The sequence below is a fragment of the Chiloscyllium plagiosum genome, unplaced genomic scaffold (assembly GCF_037043375.1).
Source record: "Chiloscyllium plagiosum isolate Xiang-an unplaced genomic scaffold, Cpla_swu_hap1 HiC_scaffold_10, whole genome shotgun sequence".
In the NCBI taxonomy this organism is placed as follows: Eukaryota; Metazoa; Chordata; class Chondrichthyes; order Orectolobiformes; family Hemiscylliidae; genus Chiloscyllium; species Chiloscyllium plagiosum.
This window is the reverse complement of record NW_028270148.1, coordinates 1,149,207-1,168,075: the sequence shown is the minus strand read 5'-3', so window position 1 is coordinate 1,168,075 and position 18,869 is coordinate 1,149,207. Positions and strand designations below refer to the sequence as shown.

Here is an 18,869-nt window from a genome sequence, read left to right as displayed (position 1 = left end):
TACCCCAGCTCAGGACAACACTGTCACAGACCTGCCCCAGCTCAGGACAACACTCTCACAGACCTGCCCCAGCTCAGGACAACACTCTCACACACCTGCCCCAGCTCAGGACAACACTCTCACAGACCTACCCCAGCTCAGGACAACACTCTCACAGACCTGCCCCAGCTCAGGACAACACTCTCACAGACCTACCCCAGCTCAGGACAACACTGTCACAGACCTACCCCAGCTCAGGACATCACTCTCACAGACCTACCCCAGCTCAGGGCAACATTCTCACAGACCTGCCCCAGCTCAGGGCAACACTCTCACAGACCTAACCCAGCTCAGGACAACACTCTCACAGACCTGCCCCAGCTCAGGACAACACTCTCACAGACCTACCCCAGCTCAGGACAACACTGTCACAGACCTGCCCCAGCTCAGGGCAACAATGTCACAGACCTGCCCCAGCTCAGGACAACACTCTCACAGACCTGCCCCAGCTCAGGGCAACACTGTCACAGACCTATCCCAGCTCAGGACAACACTCTCACAGACCTGCCCCAGCTCAGGGCAACACTCTCACAGACCTACCCCAGTTCAGGGCAACACTCTCACAGACCTACCCCAGCTCAGGACAACACTCTCACAGACCTGCCCCAGCTCAGGACAACACTCTCACAGACCTACCCCAGCTCAGGGCAACACTCTCACAGACCTAACCCAGCTCAGGACAACACTCTCACAGACCTGCCCCAGCTCAGGACAACACTCTCACAGACCTACCCCAGCTCAGGGCAACACTCTCACAGACCTGCCCCAGCTCAGGACAACACTCTCACAGACCTATCCCAGCTCAGGACAACACTCTCACAGACCTACCCCAGCTCAGGACAACACTCTCACAGACCCCCCCCCAGCTCAGGACAACACTCTCACAGACCTGCCCCAGCTCAGGACAACACTCTCACAGACCTGCCCCAGCTCAGGACAACACTCTCACAGACCTGCCCCAGCTCAGGACAACACTCTCACAGACCTACCCCAGCTCAGGACAACACTGTCACAGACCTACCCCAGCTCAGGACAACACTCTCACAGACCTGCCCCAGCTCAGGACAACACTCTCACAGACCTGCCCCAGCTCAGGACAACACTCTCACAGACCTGCCCCAGCTCAGGACAACACTCTCACAGACCTACCCCAGCCCAGGACAACACTGTCACAGACCTACCCCAGCTCAGGACAACACTCTCACAGACCTACCCCAGCTCAGGACAACACTGTCACAGACCTGCCCCAGCTCAGGACAACACTCTCACAGACCTGCCCCAGCTCAGGACAACACTCTCACAGACCTGCCCCAGCTCAGGACAACACCCTCACAGACCTGCCCCAGCTCAGGACAACACTCTCACAGACCTACCCCAGCTCAGGACAACACTCTCACAGACCTGCCCCAGCTCAGGACAACACTGTCACAGACCTGCCCCAGCTCAGGACAACACTCTCACAGACCTACCCCAGCTCAGGACAACACTGTCACAGACCTGCCCCAGCTCAGGACAACACTCTCACAGACCTGCCCCAGCTCAGGACAACACTCTCACACACCTGCCCCAGCTCAGGACAACACTCTCACAGACCTACCCCAGCTCAGGACAACACTCTCACAGACCTGCCCCAGCTCAGGACAACACTCTCACAGACCTACCCCAGCTCAGGACAACACTGTCACAGACCTGCCCCAGCTCAGGACAACACTCTCACAGACCTACCCCAGCTCAGGGCAACACTCTCACACACCTGCCCCAGCTCAGGACAACACTGTCACAGACCTGCCCCAGCTCAGGGCAACACTGTCACAGACCTGCCCCAGCTCAGGACAACACTCTCACAGACCTGCCCCAGCTCAGGGCAACACTGTCACAGACCTGCCCCAGCTCAGGACAACACTCTCACAGACCTGCCCCAGCTCAGGGCAACATTCTCACAGACCTGCCCCAGCTCAGGGCAACAATGTCACAGACCTGCCCCAGCTCAGGACAACACTCTCACAGACCTGCCCCAGCTCAGGGCAACACTGTCACAGACCTACCCCAGCTCAGGACAACACTCTCACAGACCTGCCCCAGCTCAGGGCAACACTCTCACAGACCTACCCCAGCTCAGGACAACACTGTCACAGACCTACCCCAGCTCAGGACAACACTCTCACAGACCTACCCCAGCTCAGGACAACACTGTCACAGACCTGCCCCAGCTCAGGACAACACTCTCACAGACCTGCCCCAGCTCAGGACAACACTCTCACAGACCTGCCCCAGCTCAGGACAACACCCTCACAGACCTGCCCCAGCTCAGGACAACACTCTCACAGACCTACCCCAGCTCAGGACAACACTGTCACAGACCTGCCCCAGCTCAGGACAACACTCTCACAGACCTACCCCAGCTCAGGACAACACTGTCACAGACCTGCCCCAGCTCAGGACAACACTCTCACAGACCTGCCCCAGCTCAGGACAACACTCTCACACACCTGCCCCAGCTCAGGACAACACTCTCACAGACCTACCCCAGCTCAGGACAACACTCTCACAGACCTGCCCCAGCTCAGGACAACACTCTCACAGACCTACCCCAGCTCAGGACAACACTGTCACAGACCTGCCCCAGCTCAGGACAACACTCTCACAGACCTACCCCAGCTCAGGACAACACTGTCACAGACCTACCCCAGCTCAGGACAACACTCTCACAGCCCTACCCCAGCTCAGGACAACACTCTCACAGACCTACCCCAGCTCAGGGCAACACTCTCACAGACCAGCCCCAGCTCAGGACAACACTCTCACAGACCTGCCCCAGCTCAGGACAACACCCTCACAGACCTGCCCCAGCTCAGGACAACACTCTCACAGCCCTACCCCAGCTCAGGACAACACTCTCACAGACCTACCCCAGCTCAGGACAACACTCTCACAGACCTGCCCCAGCTCAGGACAACACTCTCACAGACCTGCCCCAGCTCAGGGCAACACTCTCACAGACCTGCCCCAGCTCAGGACAACACTCTCACAGACCTGCCCCAGCTCAGGGCAACACTCTCACAGACCTAACCCAGCTCAGGACAACACTCTCACAGACCTACCCCAGCTCAGGACAACACTCTCACAGACCGGCCCCAGCTCAGGACAACACTCTCACAGACCTGCCCCAGCTCAGGACAACACTCTCACAGACCTGCCCCAGCTCAGGACAACACTCTCACAGACCTACCCCAGCTCAGGGCAACACTGTCACAGACCTACCCCAGCTCAGGACAACACTCTCACAGACCTGCCCCAGCTCAGGACAACACTCTCACAGACCTACCCCAGCTCAGGACAACACTCTCACAGACCTGCCCCAGCTCAGGACAACACTCTCACAGACCAACCCCAGCTCAGGGCAACACTGTCACAGACCTGCCCCAGCTCAGGACAACACTGTCACAGGCCTACCCCAGCTCAGGACAACACTGTCACAGACCTACCCCAGCTCAGGGCAACACTCTCACAGACCTACCCCAGCTCAGGGCAACACTCTCACAGACCTGCCCCAGCTCAGGGCAACACTCTCACAGACCTGCCCCAGCTCAGGACAACATTCTCACAGACCTGCCCCAGCTCAGGGCAACACTCTCACAGACCTGCACCAGCTCAGGGCAACACTCTCACAGACCTGCCCCAGCTCAGGACAACATTCTCACAGACCTGCCCCAGCTCAGGACAACACTGTCACAGACCTACCCCAGCTCAGGGCAACACTCTCACAGACCTGCCCCAGCTCAGGGCAACACTCTCACAGACCTGCCCCAGCTCAGGACAACACTCTCACAGACCTGCCCCAGCTCAGGGCAACACTCTCACAGACCTGCCCCAGCTCAGGACAACATTCTCACAGACCTGCCCCAGCTCAGGGCAACACTCTCACAGACCTGCACCAGCTCAGGGCAACACTCTCACAGACCTGCCCCAGCTCAGGACAACATTCTCACAGACCTGCCCCAGCTCAGGACAACACTGTCACAGACCTACCCCAGCTCAGGGCAACACTCTCACAGACCTGCCCCAGCTCAGGGCAACACTCTCACAGACCTGCCCCAGCTCAGGACAACACTCTCACAGACCTGCCCCAGCTCAGGGCAACACTCTCACAGACCTGCCCCAGCTCAGGACAACATTCTCACAGACCTGCCCCAGCTCAGGACAACACTCTCACAGACCTGCCCCAGCTCAGGACAACATTCTCACAGACCTACCCCAGCTCAGGGCAACACTCTCACAGACCTGCCCCAGCTCAGGACAACATTCTCACAGACCTGCCCCAGCTCAGGACAACACTCTCACAGACCTGCCCCAGCTCAGGACAACACTCTCACAGACCTGCCCCAGCTCAGGACAACACCCTCACAGACCTGTCCCAGCTCAGGACAACACTCTCACAGACCTGCCCCAGCGCAGGACAACATTCTCACTGACCTGCCCCAGCTCAGGACAACACTCTCACAGACCTGCCCCAGCTCAGGGCAACACTCTCACAGACCTACCCCAGCTCAGGACAACACTCTCACAGACCTACCCCAGCTCAGGACAACACTCTCACAGACCTGCCCCAGCTCAGGACAACACCCTCACAGACCTACCCCAGCTCAGGACAACACTCTCACAGACCTGCCCCAGCTCAGGACAACACCCTCACAGACCTACCCCAGCTCAGGACAACACTGTCACAGACCTACCCCAGCTCAGGGCAACACTCTCACAGACCTGCCCCAGCTCAGGGCAACACTCTCACAGACCTGCCCCAGCTCAGGACAACACTCTCACAGACCTGCCCCAGCTCAGGGCAACACTCTCACAGACCTGCCCCAGCTCAGGACAACATTCTCACAGACCTGCCCCAGCTCAGGACAACACTCTCACAGACCTGCCCCAGCTCAGGACAACACCCTCACAGACCTACCCCAGCTCAGGACAACACTCTCACAGACCTGCCCCAGCTCAGGACAACACTCTCACAGACCTGCCCCAGCTCAGGACAACACTCTCACAGACCTACCCCAGCTCAGGACAACACTCTCACAGACCTACCCCAGCTCAGGACAACACTCTCACAGACCTGCCCCAGCTCAGGACAACACTGTCACAGACCTGCCCCAGCTCAGGACAACACTCTCACAGACCTGCCCCAGCTCAGGACAACACTCTCACAGACCTGCCCCAGCTCAGGACAACACCCTCACAGACCTACCCCAGCTCAGGACAACACTCTCACAGACCTGCCCCAGCTCAGGACAACACTCTCACAGACCTGCCCCAGCTCAGGACAACACTGTCACAGACCTGCCCCAGCTCAGGACAACACTCTCACAGACCTGCCCCAGCTCAGGACAACACCCTCACAGACCTGTCCCAGCTCAGGACAACACTCTCACAGACCTGCCCCAGCGCAGGACAACATTCTCACTGACCTGCCCCAGCTCAGGATAACACTCTCACAGACCTGCCCCAGCTCAGGACAACACTCTCACAGACCTGCCCCAGCTCAGGACAACACTCTCACAGACCTGCCCCAGCTCAGGACAACACTCTCACAGACCTACCCCAGCTCAGGACAACACTCTCACAGACCTGCCCCAGCTCAGGACAACACCCTCACAGACCTACCCCAGCTCAGGACAACACTCTCACAGACCTGCCCCAGCTCAGGACAACACTCTCACAGACCTGCCCCAGCTCAGGACAACACTCTCACAGACCTACCCCAGCTCAGGACAACACTCTCACAGACCTACCCCAGCTCAGGACAACACTCTCACAGACCTACCCCAGCTCAGGACAACACTCTCACAGACCTACCCCAGCTCAGGACAACACTCTCACAGACCTACCCCAGCTCAGGACAACACTCTCACAGACCTACCCCAGCTCAGGACAACACTGTCACAGACCTGCCCCAGCTCAGGACAACACTCTCACAGACCTACCCCAGCTCAGGACAACACTCTCACAGACCTGCCCCAGCTCAGGACAACACTCTCACAGACCTACCCCAGCTCAGGACAACACTCTCACAGACCTACCCCAGCTCAGGACAACACTCTCACAGACCTACCCCAGCTCAGGACAACACTCTCACAGACCTGCCCCAGCTCAGGACAACACTCTCACAGACCTACCCCAGCTCAGGACAACACTCTCACAGACCTGCCCCAGCTCAGGACAACACTCTCACAGACCTGCCCCAGCTCAGGACAACACTCTCACAGACCTGCCCCAGCTCAGGGCAACACTCTCACAGACCTGCCCCAGCTCAGGACAACACTCTCACAGACCTGCCCCAGCTCAGGACAACACTCTCACAGACCTGCCCCAGCTCAGGACAACACTCTCACAGACCTGCCCCTGCTCAGGACAACACTCTCACAGACCTACCCCAGCTCAGGACAACACTCTCACAGACCTGCCCCAGCTCAGGACAACACTCTCACAGACCTGCCCCAGCTCAGGACAACACTCTCACAGACCTACCCCAGCTCAGGACAACACTGTCACAGACCTGCCCCAGCTCAGGGCAACACTGTCACAGACCTGCCCCAGCTCAGGACAACACTCTCACAGACCTGCCCCAGCTCAGGACAACACTCTCACAGACCTGCCCCAGCTCAGGGCAACACTCTCACAGACCTGCCCCAGCTCAGGACAACACTCTCACAGTCCTGCCCCAGCTCAGGACAACACTCTCACAGACCTGCCCCAGCTCAGGACAACACTCTCACAGTCCTGCCCCAGCTCAGGACAACACTCTCACAGACCTGCCCCAGCTCAGGACAACACTCTCACAGACCTGCCCCAGCTCAGGACAACACTCTCACAGACCTGCCCCAGCTCAGGACAACACTCTCACAGACCTGTAAAGGACCTGTACTGTTCTTCATCCACAGAAGATCCATAAACTAAACAAACAGTTCTTCCTAGCCATGTCGGAAATTAAAGACAGTAAGTACCAAAAACTTTCATGTACTTACCCCCACACTCTGGGTCCTTCAACTGTTCCAGAATCTTCCATCTGCCTCTCAAATCACTCGTGCGCCATTAACCACGCGGCCGCTACAGCAACCCGCAGCAACAACCGCCGCCGCGGACCATGACGTCATTTCCGCCCCCACCGACCTCGCAGCCTCCGCGGTCACCCCCAGACAACCGCCTCCGCGGTCACCCCCAGACAACCGCCTCCGCGGTCACCCCCAGACAACCGCCTGCGTGGTCAACCCCAGACAACCGCCTCCGCGGTCACCGCCCAGACAACCGCCTCCGCGGTCACCATGAAGACCATCGCCGACAGATTCGTGGCCCCCGCGGCTATCGGGAATAACACTGTCTTGGTCGTCGCCACAGCCACTTCCGCCCCCAGTGACATCATCATGTGTCTCCGCCCCCACGCCAATCTCCGTCCCCGCCCCCACACCCAGCTCCAGCCCCACACCAGGTCCTAGCTCCCAGCCCTGCCGTGTTTTCACCATCCCTCCAGACCTACCCCTCTCTGAGGATGAAAGATCAGTCCTCAGCAGAGGCCTCACCTTCATTCCCCTACGCTCTCGGATTAATGAGTTCAACACACGGCGTGACATCGAACAATTCTTCCGCCGCCTTCGCCTCCGCGCCTACTTCTTCAATCAGGATTCCCGCCCACCCTCTGACGACCCCTTCTCCCACCTCCAACACACCCCGTCCACCTGGACACCCCTTGCCTCTTACCTGCCCTCGATCTCTTCATAGCCAACTGCCACCGCGACATTAACCGCCTCAACCTCTCCACCCCTCTCACCCACTCCAACCTCTCACCCTCGGAACGCGCAGCCCTCCACTCCCTCCGTTCCAACCCCAACCTCACTATCAAACCAGCAGACAAGGAAGTGCGGTAGTAGTTTGGCGCACTGACCTTTACACCGCTGAGGCCAAACGCCAGCTCGCGGACACCTCCTCCTACTGCCCCTTGACCATGACCCCACCTCCCACCACCAAACCATCATCTCCCAGACCATCCATAACCTCATCACCTCAGGGGATCTCCCATCCACCGCCTCCAACCTCATAGTCCCACAACCCCGCACCGCCCGTTTCTACCTCCTGCCCAAAATCCACACACCTGACTGCCCCGGCTGACCCATTGTCTCAGCCTGCTCCTGCCCAACCGAACTCATCTCGGCATACCTCGACACGGTCCTGTCCCCCTTAGTCCAAGAACTCCCCACCTACGTTCGGGACACCATCCACGCCCTCCACCTCCTCCATGATTTTCGCTTCCCCGGCCCCCAACGCCTTATCTTCACCATGGACGTCCAGTCCCTGTACACCTCCATCCCCCATCACGAAGGAATCAAAGCCCTCCGCTTCTTCCTTTCCCACCCGTACCAACCAGTACCCTTCAACTGACACCCTCCTTCGACTGGTCCTCACCCTGAACAACTTCTCTTTCCAATCCTCCCACTTTCTCCAAACCAAAGGAGTAGCCATGGGCACCCGCATGGGCCCCAGCTATGCCTGCCTCTTCGTAGGATATGGAACAGTCCAGCTTCCACAGCTACACTGGCACCACCCCCACCTTTTCCTCCGCTACATCGATGACTGTATCGGCGCTGCCTCATGCTCCCACGAGGAGGTTGAACAGTTCATCCACTTTACCAACACCTTCTACCCCGACCTCAAATTCACCTGGACCGTCTCAGACTCCTCCCTCCCCTTCCTAGACCTTTCCATTTCTATCTCGGGCAACCGAATCATCACGGACATTTACTATAAACCGACCAACTCCCACAGCTACCTAGACTACACCTCCTCCCACCCTGCCCCCTGTAAAAAGGCCATCCCATATTCCCAATTCCTTCATCTCCGCTGCATCTGCTCCCAGGAGGACCAATTCCAATACCGTACAACCCAGATGGCCTCCTTCTTCAAAGACCTCAATTTCCCCCCCGACGTGGTCGACGATGCCCTCCACCGCATCTCCTCCTCTTCCCGCTCCTCCGCCCTTGAGACCTGCCCCTCCAACCACCACCAGGACAGAACCCCACTGGTCCTCACCTACCACCCCACCAGCCTCCATATACAGCGTATCATCCTGTGTCATTTCCGCCACCTCCAAACGGACCCCACCACCAGGGAAAGATTTCCCTCCCCTCCCCTATCAGCGTTCCGAAAAGACCACTCCCTCCGTGACTCCCTCGTCAGGTCCACACCCCCCACCAACCCAACTTCCACTCCCGGCACCTTCCCCTGCAACCGCAAGAAATGCAAAACTTGCGCCCACACCTCCCCCCTTACTTCCCTCCAAGGCCCCAATGGATACTTCCATAACCGCCACAAATTCACCTGCACCTCCACACACATCATCTATTGCATCCGCTGCACCAGATGTGGCTTCCTCTATATTAGGGAGACAGGCCGCCTACTTGCGGAATGTTTCAGAGAACACCTCTGGGACAACCGGACCAACCAACCCAACCGCCCCGTGGCTCAGCACTTCAACTCCCCCTCCCACTCCACCAAGGACATGCAGGTCCTTGGACTCCTCCATCGCCAGACCATAGCAACACGATGGTTGGAGGAAGAGTGCCTCATCTTCCGCCTAGGAACTCTCCAACCAGAAGGGATGAACTCAGAGCTCTCCAGTTTCCTCATTTCCCCTCCGCCCACCTTGTCTCAGTCAAATCCCTCGAACTCAGCACCACCTTCCTAACCTGCAATCTTCTTCCTGACCTCTCCGCCCCCACCCCACTCTGGCCTATCACCCTCACCTTGACCTTCTTCCACCTATCGCATTTCCAACGCCCCTCCCCCAAGTCCCTCCTCCCTACCTTTTATCTTAGCCTGCTTGGCACACTTTCCTCATTCCTGAAGAAGGGCTTATGCCCGAAATGTCGATTCTCCTGCTCCTTGGATGCTGCCTGACCTGCTGCGCTTTTCCAGCAACACATTTTCAGTCTAGGAAATGAATCATGCTGTTGGAATTGCTCTGCACTATATACCGCTCATCCAGCCAACTAAGCTGACCAGTCCCCATACAAATACATTTGTTCTCAGTTACTGCTATCAAATACTCAGCTCTGGGCCCAGGCTGTATTCACACTGTTAGCAACAATCACTAAGGCCTCTTGCCTTTCCTTCACCACTGGATCCAGTTAAACTCTTTGAGTTAGTATTTCATTTCAGGAAGTGATAGATGCAGGTACAGTTACAATATTTAAAAGATATTCGAACAGGTGCACGAATAGGAAAGTTTGGGAGGGATGTGTATCAAATGCAGGCAAGTGGGACTGGTTTAGTTTGGGAAATTTGGTTGACATGGCCAAATCGTGCTGCATGGCTCTAAGACTGTATGACCCCTGGATGAATTCCATTCTCTGTCAGTCACCAGACATCACTGGATCCCTGGACATCATTCAGGAGCAGGAACCATGGCCGATTTCCCCCTTCTCTCAAACCTTGGCATCACTGGACAGGGATCAGCAAGTAACAGCACCCCTGGTTGATTTACTTTTGGGATTCTTGACCTTACGGATAGCCCAATTAGGGAAGAGGCCATATGGGACCTTGTCTTGGACAATGAGCCTGGCCAGGTGATCAAAGTTTCAGTGGGAAAGCATTTTGGAAACAGCGATCATAATTCCAAATGCTTTAAGATAGTTATGAGTAAAGAATAAGACTAGTCCTCGGGTGAAAGTTCTAAACTGGGGGAAGGCTAATATGACACCATAAGCCAGGAACTGAAGAAATTAGAATAGGAGGCTTTTGGGAGCAAATCCACATCAGACATGCTTGGATCTTTTAGAGGCCAATTGATCAGAGTTCAAGACCGGCACATTCCAGTGAGGATGACAGATAAGGATGATAAGATTCAGGAACTCCGGAGATATTGAAAGTTTCATAAAAAATAAATAAGGAGCATATGTCAGGTTTAGGAAATTGAAATCAGACAAGGCCAATGAGAAATATAAAGGAAACAGGAAAGAACTTAAACAAAGAATTGGAGGGTTAAAGGGGGCAATGGAATGTCATTGGAAAGTAGGATTACGGAGAATCCCATGGCATTTTATGCATATGATAGGCACAAAGAGGTAATCATGAAAAGCAAAGGTCTACCCAAGGACAAAGGGAGGAATTTATATGGAGCCAGAGGAAGTGGATGAGGTCTTTAATGAGTACTTCAGTATTCACCAAGGAGAAGGACTTTGATGATGATAAGATTAGGAAGGAGCATGTTGATATTCTGGGGCATGTCAATATTGAGAAGGAGGAGGTGTTAGGTGTCTTGAAAACCATTAACGTAGTTAAATCCCAGGACCTTACGGATCTATCCCAGGATACTGAGGCAGGCAAGGGAGGAAATTACTGGGGTCTTGATAGAGACCTTTGCATCCTCTTTAGCCACAGCCGAGGTCACAGGGACTGGAGATTAGCCAATGTTGTTCCTCTGTTTAAAAATGGCATAGGGAAAATCCAAAAAATTATATCCAAATGAGGCTTCCATCAATGAAAGGGGAATTATTAAAGAAGAATTTTAGGAACAGGATTTATTCTTATTTGGAAAAGAATGGGCTTATTAGGGATAGTCAGCGTGGCTTTGTATGGGAGAGATCTTGTCTTTCAAATTTGATTGAGTTTTTTGAGGAAGTGACAAAGATGATTGATGAGGGTAGGGCAGTAGATGTTGTCCTCATGGACTTTACTAAAGCATTTTACAATGTCCATCATAGTAGGCTCATCCAGAAGATTAAGTCACTGGGATCCATGGAAAGTTGGTAAATTGGATACAAAATTGGCTTGGTCTTTGAAGATGGGTGTTTTGTGACTGGAGGTTTGTGACCATTGGAGTTTCACAAGGAGCACTGCTGAGACTTCTGTGGTTTATAATATGTGAGAGCAGTCTGATTAGTAAGCTTGCAAATGACCCAAAAATTGATGGAGTTGTGGATAGTGAGTAAGACTATCAAAGCATACAGCAGGATAAAGATATAGGAAAGTTGGATGGAGAAATGGCAGATGGAGTTTACTCCAGACAAGTGTGAGGTGATGCATGTTGGGATGTCAAATGCAAGAGGAAAGTATGCAATAAATGGCAGGACTCTGAGGAACATTGATATACGGAAGGATCTTGGGGCGTAAATCCATAGCTTCCTGAAATTGGTCAGGGTATTGAGTATAAATGTTGCAGCTGTATAAACATTTAGTTAGACCAAATTTGGAATATTGTGTGCAGTTCTGGTTGCCATGCTATAGAAAACATGTGGCGGCTTTGGAGAGGGTGCAACAGAGGTTTACAGGGACAATGCCTGGTTTGGAGTGTATTAGCAATAGGAGAGGTTGGACAAACTTGGATTGGTTTCGTCAGAGCATCAGAGGCTGAAGGGGTGATCTGTTAGAAGTTTATAAAATGATACAAGGCATGGATAGGATAGATAGTCGAACTCTCTTTTCCAGGTTGGAAGTGTCAAATACTAGAGAGCATAGATTTATGGTGAAAGGGGGAAAGTTTAAAGGAGATGTGCGAGGCAACATTTGTATGCAGGGCTGGAAAAGGCTGCCGGGGGATGTGGTAGAAGTAGATACAATGGCAAAGTTCAAGAGAAATTTAGAGAGATGCATGAACAGGCAGGGAGTAGAGAGATATGGACCATGGCATCATCGTCAGCACAGACATAATGCTGGGGCTGTTCCTGTGCTATATTATTCTATGTCTATGTCTGTAATGAGTATGGCTTTTCTCTATTGCTGAACCATATATAGATATTGTAGAGACAAAGAGTACAAGATTTCCACATCAAAGATTATTGTTATAAACCCATGCTATAGTAGGTAACCTACTGATATAAGGAGAAGATTGGCAGGCTAACAGGAAGCAGAGAGCAGGAATAAATGGATTTATTCAGGCTGGCAGGATGTCACCACTGATGTGTCACAAGGGTTGGTGTTCATGCCTCAGCCCTTTACAAATGTAAGATACGAGTTGGAGAATGCGGGTAAGTGGAGTTGAAATGCCCATCAGCCATGATTGAATGGCGGAGTGGACTTGATGGGCCGAATGGCCTTACTTCCGCTCCTATGTCTTATGGTCTTATGGATGAAGGGATTGTAGATATGGTAGCTCAGCCTGCTAATGACACAAAAATAGGTAAGAAGGTGAATTGTGAAGAGGACAAAGGCCCCTACAAAGGGATAAAGATAGGTTAGGGGAGCAATGGAGTGCACTCCAAAAAAATGGATTGCAAAATGGGAAAGTGTGAAATTGTCCATTTTGACAGAAAGAATAAAAAAAGACATTATCTAAATGGTGAAAGGTTGCAGAGCCCTGAGATGCAGATGGAATCTGGGTATCGCAGTGCATGAATCACTGGGTTAGTGTATAAGGGAAATAATTAGGAAAGTTCATAGAATGTTATAGTTTATTGTGAGACAAATTGAATACAAGAGTAAGAATGTAATGCTTCAATTATAAAAACCTAAAGATCTGCGGATGTTGTAAATCAGAAACAAAAGCAGAAGTTGCTGGAAAAGCTCAGCAGGTCCTGCAGCATCGTGAATAGAAATCAGAGTTAACATTTCAGGGAGGGTGACCCTTCCTCAAAACTGATGGTAGCTAGGGAATATGTTAGTTCACACGCAGAAGGTAGAGTGGGAGAAGGGGGTAATGAATACCTGGTCAAGGAGAAAGGTCAGAACCGAAATCCTGTCCGAAAGCTGACAGAACGTCTTCAAGTTGGGCATGCTTGGAAGTAATGTGGCAGTGAGTTAAATATTAAATAAAAACTGAAAGAACTTCAGATGCGGCAAATCAGAAATAAAAGCAGAAGTTGCTGGAAAAGCTCAGCAGCAGTGCATTGGTGAGACTGCATTCAGAGTACTATGTACAATTCTGGTCATGATATCGATAGAAGAAAGTTAATGTGTTGGAAACAGTCCAGAGACAGTTTACTGGGCTAATATCTGGATCCCCTTATAAAGAAAGGCTTGGCAGGCTGGGCCTGTATCCTCTGGAGCTGAGAAGAGTCAGTGGTGACTGAACTGGAACACATAAGATCCCCCTGAGGTGACTTGACCAGGTCAATGTGGAGAGAATGGTTCCTTTTGTGGGAGAATCTAGAATTAGATGGTCATTGTTTAAAAATAAAGGGGTACCCATTTGAAACAGAGATGAGGAAACATCTTTTGCCTCAGAGGATTGTGTATGTTTGGAATTCCTTCCCTTAAAAGCCAGTGGATGTGCACTTTCATTGTACTCCTGTATGTAGTGATTGGAACCAGGTTGATCTCATTGATGATGAGATCCTGGATTATGTCCGTTAGCCTGGGCCAATTGGGGAGCCCTTGCTAACAGATATAACCAGGGGATTCAGATAGGCTCCTGATTTCAGGGGCTGACTCCGAGCTCTCTGGTCACAGCCAGTGTACTGGGCACATGTAAATAAAACGAGGTAAAAGGTGACTTGGTGACGGGATATCACCCTCTGGGCAATTATTTCAACACATGAGAATTAAATCCAATTCTAATTTTAACCCTAAAGAGGTAGATAGATTCTTGATTTCCAAGGAATATCGGGATATACAGGAATGTAGAATTAAGATTAAAATCAGATGAGCCACAATTTTTTGAATTGTGGATCAAGCTCAAGAGACCAAGAGGCCTACTCTTATCGCTTATATTTGCATTTTAATAAGATGATATGATGTTTTTGAAGGGTTGACTTACACATGTAAACGTGTCACAGCCAGTGAGACGGTAGCGCCTGCCGTAAGCCACCACCTCCATCGCGACATTGAGATCCTTCCAATGCCAACAATCCCCTTGGTCGTTCTTTGGGAGTCGCTGTCTGTTGATCAGTTTACCCTGATTTAGTCCAGAATTGTCCACTTCAGGCTCATGAATGGCAATACTATCATCCTCCAGGTAATAGTACAGGATGATCGGTCGAACCCGATAATGTTCCTGTGAGGATTCATGAACTGTCTCCTTGAAATATCCATCAAATTTCAATACCTGATTTAAAATCGAGAAAACAGTTTCACTGAAAAAGTACAGCAGTGGGAGATGGGGTGGAGTTGGGGTGGGGGTGTTGCAGGAAATGTGATTGAGGGGAGAGTTGTGACTGGGAGTAGGCATGGTTGGGGGGCATAGGGTTGGGGGTCAATGGAAAATGTGGTCAGTGGGTGAATGTTGAACAAATTATCAAAACATTGCCTTCTTATCAAAAGCCACATGCCCAGGGATGAAATCTGCTGGTGGGGCCTGTTTGGCCTGGCCGTAGGTTAATGTTGGTTTCTTGTTGGCCAATTCATCCACGTCAGACAGAGACAGCTGATTAACATGGATTGGTTCCCCACCAATCCCGACCTTGGGCACAAGAGGGAGAGCAATCCCATTCTTGTAGATGAAAGTCTGTGATCGATGGAAGTTAGATTTCTAAAGACAATTAAAACGATATAATTTTCAGAAAAGGAACATGGAATTCATTCCTTATTAATGATCAGTCCCACCTCACTAACTTTCCCATTCCTCATTAGCATTCTTTCCCTAAAAGTACAATAAGATACAGGAACTGAGGGAGTTTTGCCCCACTGAGTCTCACACTCTGCCAAAGCTCCCCTCCCTCGCCCTCTCTCTCTCCCCCAAAATCTCTCTCTCTCCTTGTTACCCCTCTCACTCTCCCTGTTATCTCTGTCTCTCTCTCTCCCCCATTACCCCTCTCTCTCCCCATTACCTTTCTCATTCTCCCCATTATGCATCTCTCTTCTCCCATGAACCCTCTCTCTTTCCCTGTTATGCACTCTATCTCTCCCCCATTACCCCCTCTCTCTCTCCATTACCCCCTCTCTCTTGATTATCCCTCTGTCTCTCCCCATTACCCCCCTTCTCTCTCTCATTACCCCCTCACCGTTAACCACCTCTCTCCCCACTAACCCCTTTGCTCTCTCTTCCCTTTGACCCTCTCTCTCCTCATTACTCCCCTTTCTCTCTCCCTCCATTAACCCTCTCCCCATTAGCCCCTTTCTAATTCTCCCTGTTACCACCTCACCACTACCCCATCTCTCTCTCTATCCCTATTAACCCTCTCTCTCTCTCCCCCTATTGACCCCCTCTCTCTTTCTCTCTACCAATGCCCCTCTCCCTTCCCCAAAGCCATTCTCACCGTAGGGTCCTGGAAAGTGTTGCCTGGGAGGAGGGGAAGCCCCCTCACAGGGTAGCAGGACATTGCCTCTGCCCTAATTGACAATTCTCCCTCTCTCACTCACACTCACTGTCTCTCTCTCTCTCACTCACTCACTCTTTCTCTCTTTCTGTCCCCCTCTCCCTCTCTCTCACTCACTTTCTCTGTCTCTCTCTCACACTTACTGTCTCACACTTTTTCTCTCACTCATTCTCTTCCTCTCTCCCAGTGATAATCCTGTCTCTCACACACACACACAGTCTCTCTTTCTCTCACTGTCTATCTCTGTTTCTCTCTCACACTCTCTCTTTCTCTTTTACACTCCGTCTATCCCTTTATCTGTCTCTCTCTTTCACACACACAGTCTCTCTCTCTCCTTGTCTCTCGCTCTCTCTCTCTTTCTCTTTTACACTCTGTCTCTCCTCTCTATTGATGATAACCAGTTTTTTTTCCGGAATCTGTTTCCATGGAAACAGTAAACAACCCGGGCTCTCTCGGCAACAAGTGAATCTGAACGCGGATTGGCTGTGAACCGGAGTTTCTTCTCTTTGTTTTTAACCTCATCATCAGTTCCTAAATATTCCCTATCCTCAATTATTCCCAAATATTCCTATTTCCCAAATCTTCCCAATCCCCAAATATTTCCAATCCCAAATCATTCCAATTTCCCAAATATTCCCAATTCCAACATTCCTAGTCCCCAAATATTCCATTTCCCAAATATATCAGATATTGCCAATTCCCCATTACTCCCAATTCCCATGCACTCCTGTTCCCTAAATATTCTGAATTCCTGTAAAGTTCCTAATTCCCAATATTCCATTTATTAATGTACTGAATCCCAATTAATCCTGTTTTATAAACATTCCTAACCCCAAATGTTCTTGATCCCAATAATTTCTGATTCCCTTTTCCAAACTATTCCCAATTCCTATTCATTCCTGAATGCAAGTATTCTTAATTCCCAAATACCTAAGACTGCAATTTTGATCCTGTAAAGTGCTCAGACAGCATATGGTATTAATTTTGAGTATCAGATAACACTAGCCATTCAATACTGTTACCAGACAGAAACAACAAAGGTGGTGTTTGCCACCGATACAATGCTTCTGATGAACTAAACCGTTGTTCTGCATTCCATGCAACTGAGTAATAGGGTGTATGAGATTCAGTGCTGTGGTGATGCCAGATATGTAGCCTGTTAAATCCTAACAACTGAAGGATTATATCAAACAGCATATGCCCTTGTCCATCAGCAACAGGTAAAGTGCTGCCTGTACTCAACTAGACCATGCATGCAAAACTGTGACTCCACAACTGGACAACAATTGCTAAACAGTTCAGAATGTGCTAAAATAAAATTACAACAAACAATCTAGGACAATCAGTTGAGCTCACGATATGGCTAATTTACACTTGCTAGAAGCTACATACACAGGCTACAGCTCAAGAAATTTGTCAAGGCGCTACGCTTTTTTCAATTACTGTAAAAAGGTTGGAAGACACCATTTCTAAGTGCATTCTCCATGACAACATCTCAATCAATCAGATTTAGGGTCCATTTATACATTGCGCTAAAATGTACCAGTCAGTTAAAAAAATGCGCAACAGAATGTTATGTGTTATAAACAGCTAGGACAGAAAAGAAAATGTAGTAAATAGGTTCTGGGAAAGTTTGTGCGAAGATTTGTAGCTCGGGTGCTCGTTGTTGTGGTTCTGTTCGCCGAGCTGGGAGTTTTTGTTGCAAAAGTTTCGTCCCCTGGCTAGGCGACATCATCAGTGCTTGGGAGCCTCCTGCGAAGCGCTTCTTTGATGTTTCCTCCGGTGTTTATAGTGGTCTGTCCCTGCCGCTTCCGGTTGTCAGTTTCAGCTGTCCGCTGTAGTGGTTGGTATATTGGGTCCAGGTCGATGTGTTTGTTGATGGAGTTTGTGGATGAATGCCATGCCTCTAGGAATTCCCTGGCTGTTCTCTGTCTGGCTTGCCCTATGATAGTAGTGTTGTCCCAGTCGAATTCATGTTGCTTGTTGTCTGCGTGTGTGGCTACTAAGGATAGCTGGTCGTGTCGTTTCGTGGCTAGTTGATGTTCATGTGTGCGGATTGTTAGCTGTCTTCCTGTTTGTCCTATATAGGAACAGGAAGACAGCTAACAATCCGCCTACATGAACATCAACTAGCCACGAAACGACACTATAAACACCGGAGGAAACATCAAAGAAGCGCTTCACAGGAGGCTCCCAAGCACTGATGATGTCGCCTAGCCAGGGGACGAAACGTTTGCAACAAAAACGTCCAGCTCGGCGAACAGAACCACAACAACAGGTTCTGGGAAGTTAGGAGATGGATTACTCTATAGAATTCCCATCCTCTGATCTGCTCTTGTAATCATAGTATTTACGTAGCTAGTCCAGTTCAGTTTCTGATCAATGATAACTCCCAGGATGTTGATAATGGGGAATTCAGTGATGGTAATGCCATTGAGTGTCAGTGAGCAATGGTTAGATTCTCTCTTATTGGAGGGGCGGCACAGTGGCTCAGTGGTTAGCACTGTTGCCTCACAGCACCAGGGTCCCAGGTTCGATTCCAACCTCTGGCGACTCTCTGTGTGGAGTTTGCACATTCTCCCCGTGTCTGCG

The 18,869-nt window shown here is 51.3% G+C and overlaps 1 protein-coding gene across 1 annotated transcript in view; it reads right to left on the bottom strand.

Moving 5' to 3' along the window:
• Positions 1-16,554, bottom strand: part of efhc1 (EF-hand domain (C-terminal) containing 1) — an 88,491-nt gene extending 71,937 nt beyond the window's left edge. The window contains exons 1-3 of the mRNA XM_087990956.1: positions 16,218-16,554; positions 15,269-15,490; positions 14,780-15,067 (exon numbers count right to left, since the gene is read on the bottom strand). Of these exons, the coding sequence (XP_087847082.1) occupies positions 14,780-15,067; positions 15,269-15,490; positions 16,218-16,280 (573 nt within the window). The 5' untranslated portion in view covers positions 16,281-16,554. The remainder of the gene's footprint in view (positions 1-14,779; positions 15,068-15,268; positions 15,491-16,217) is intronic.
• Positions 16,555-18,869: the final 2,315 nt, after the last annotated feature.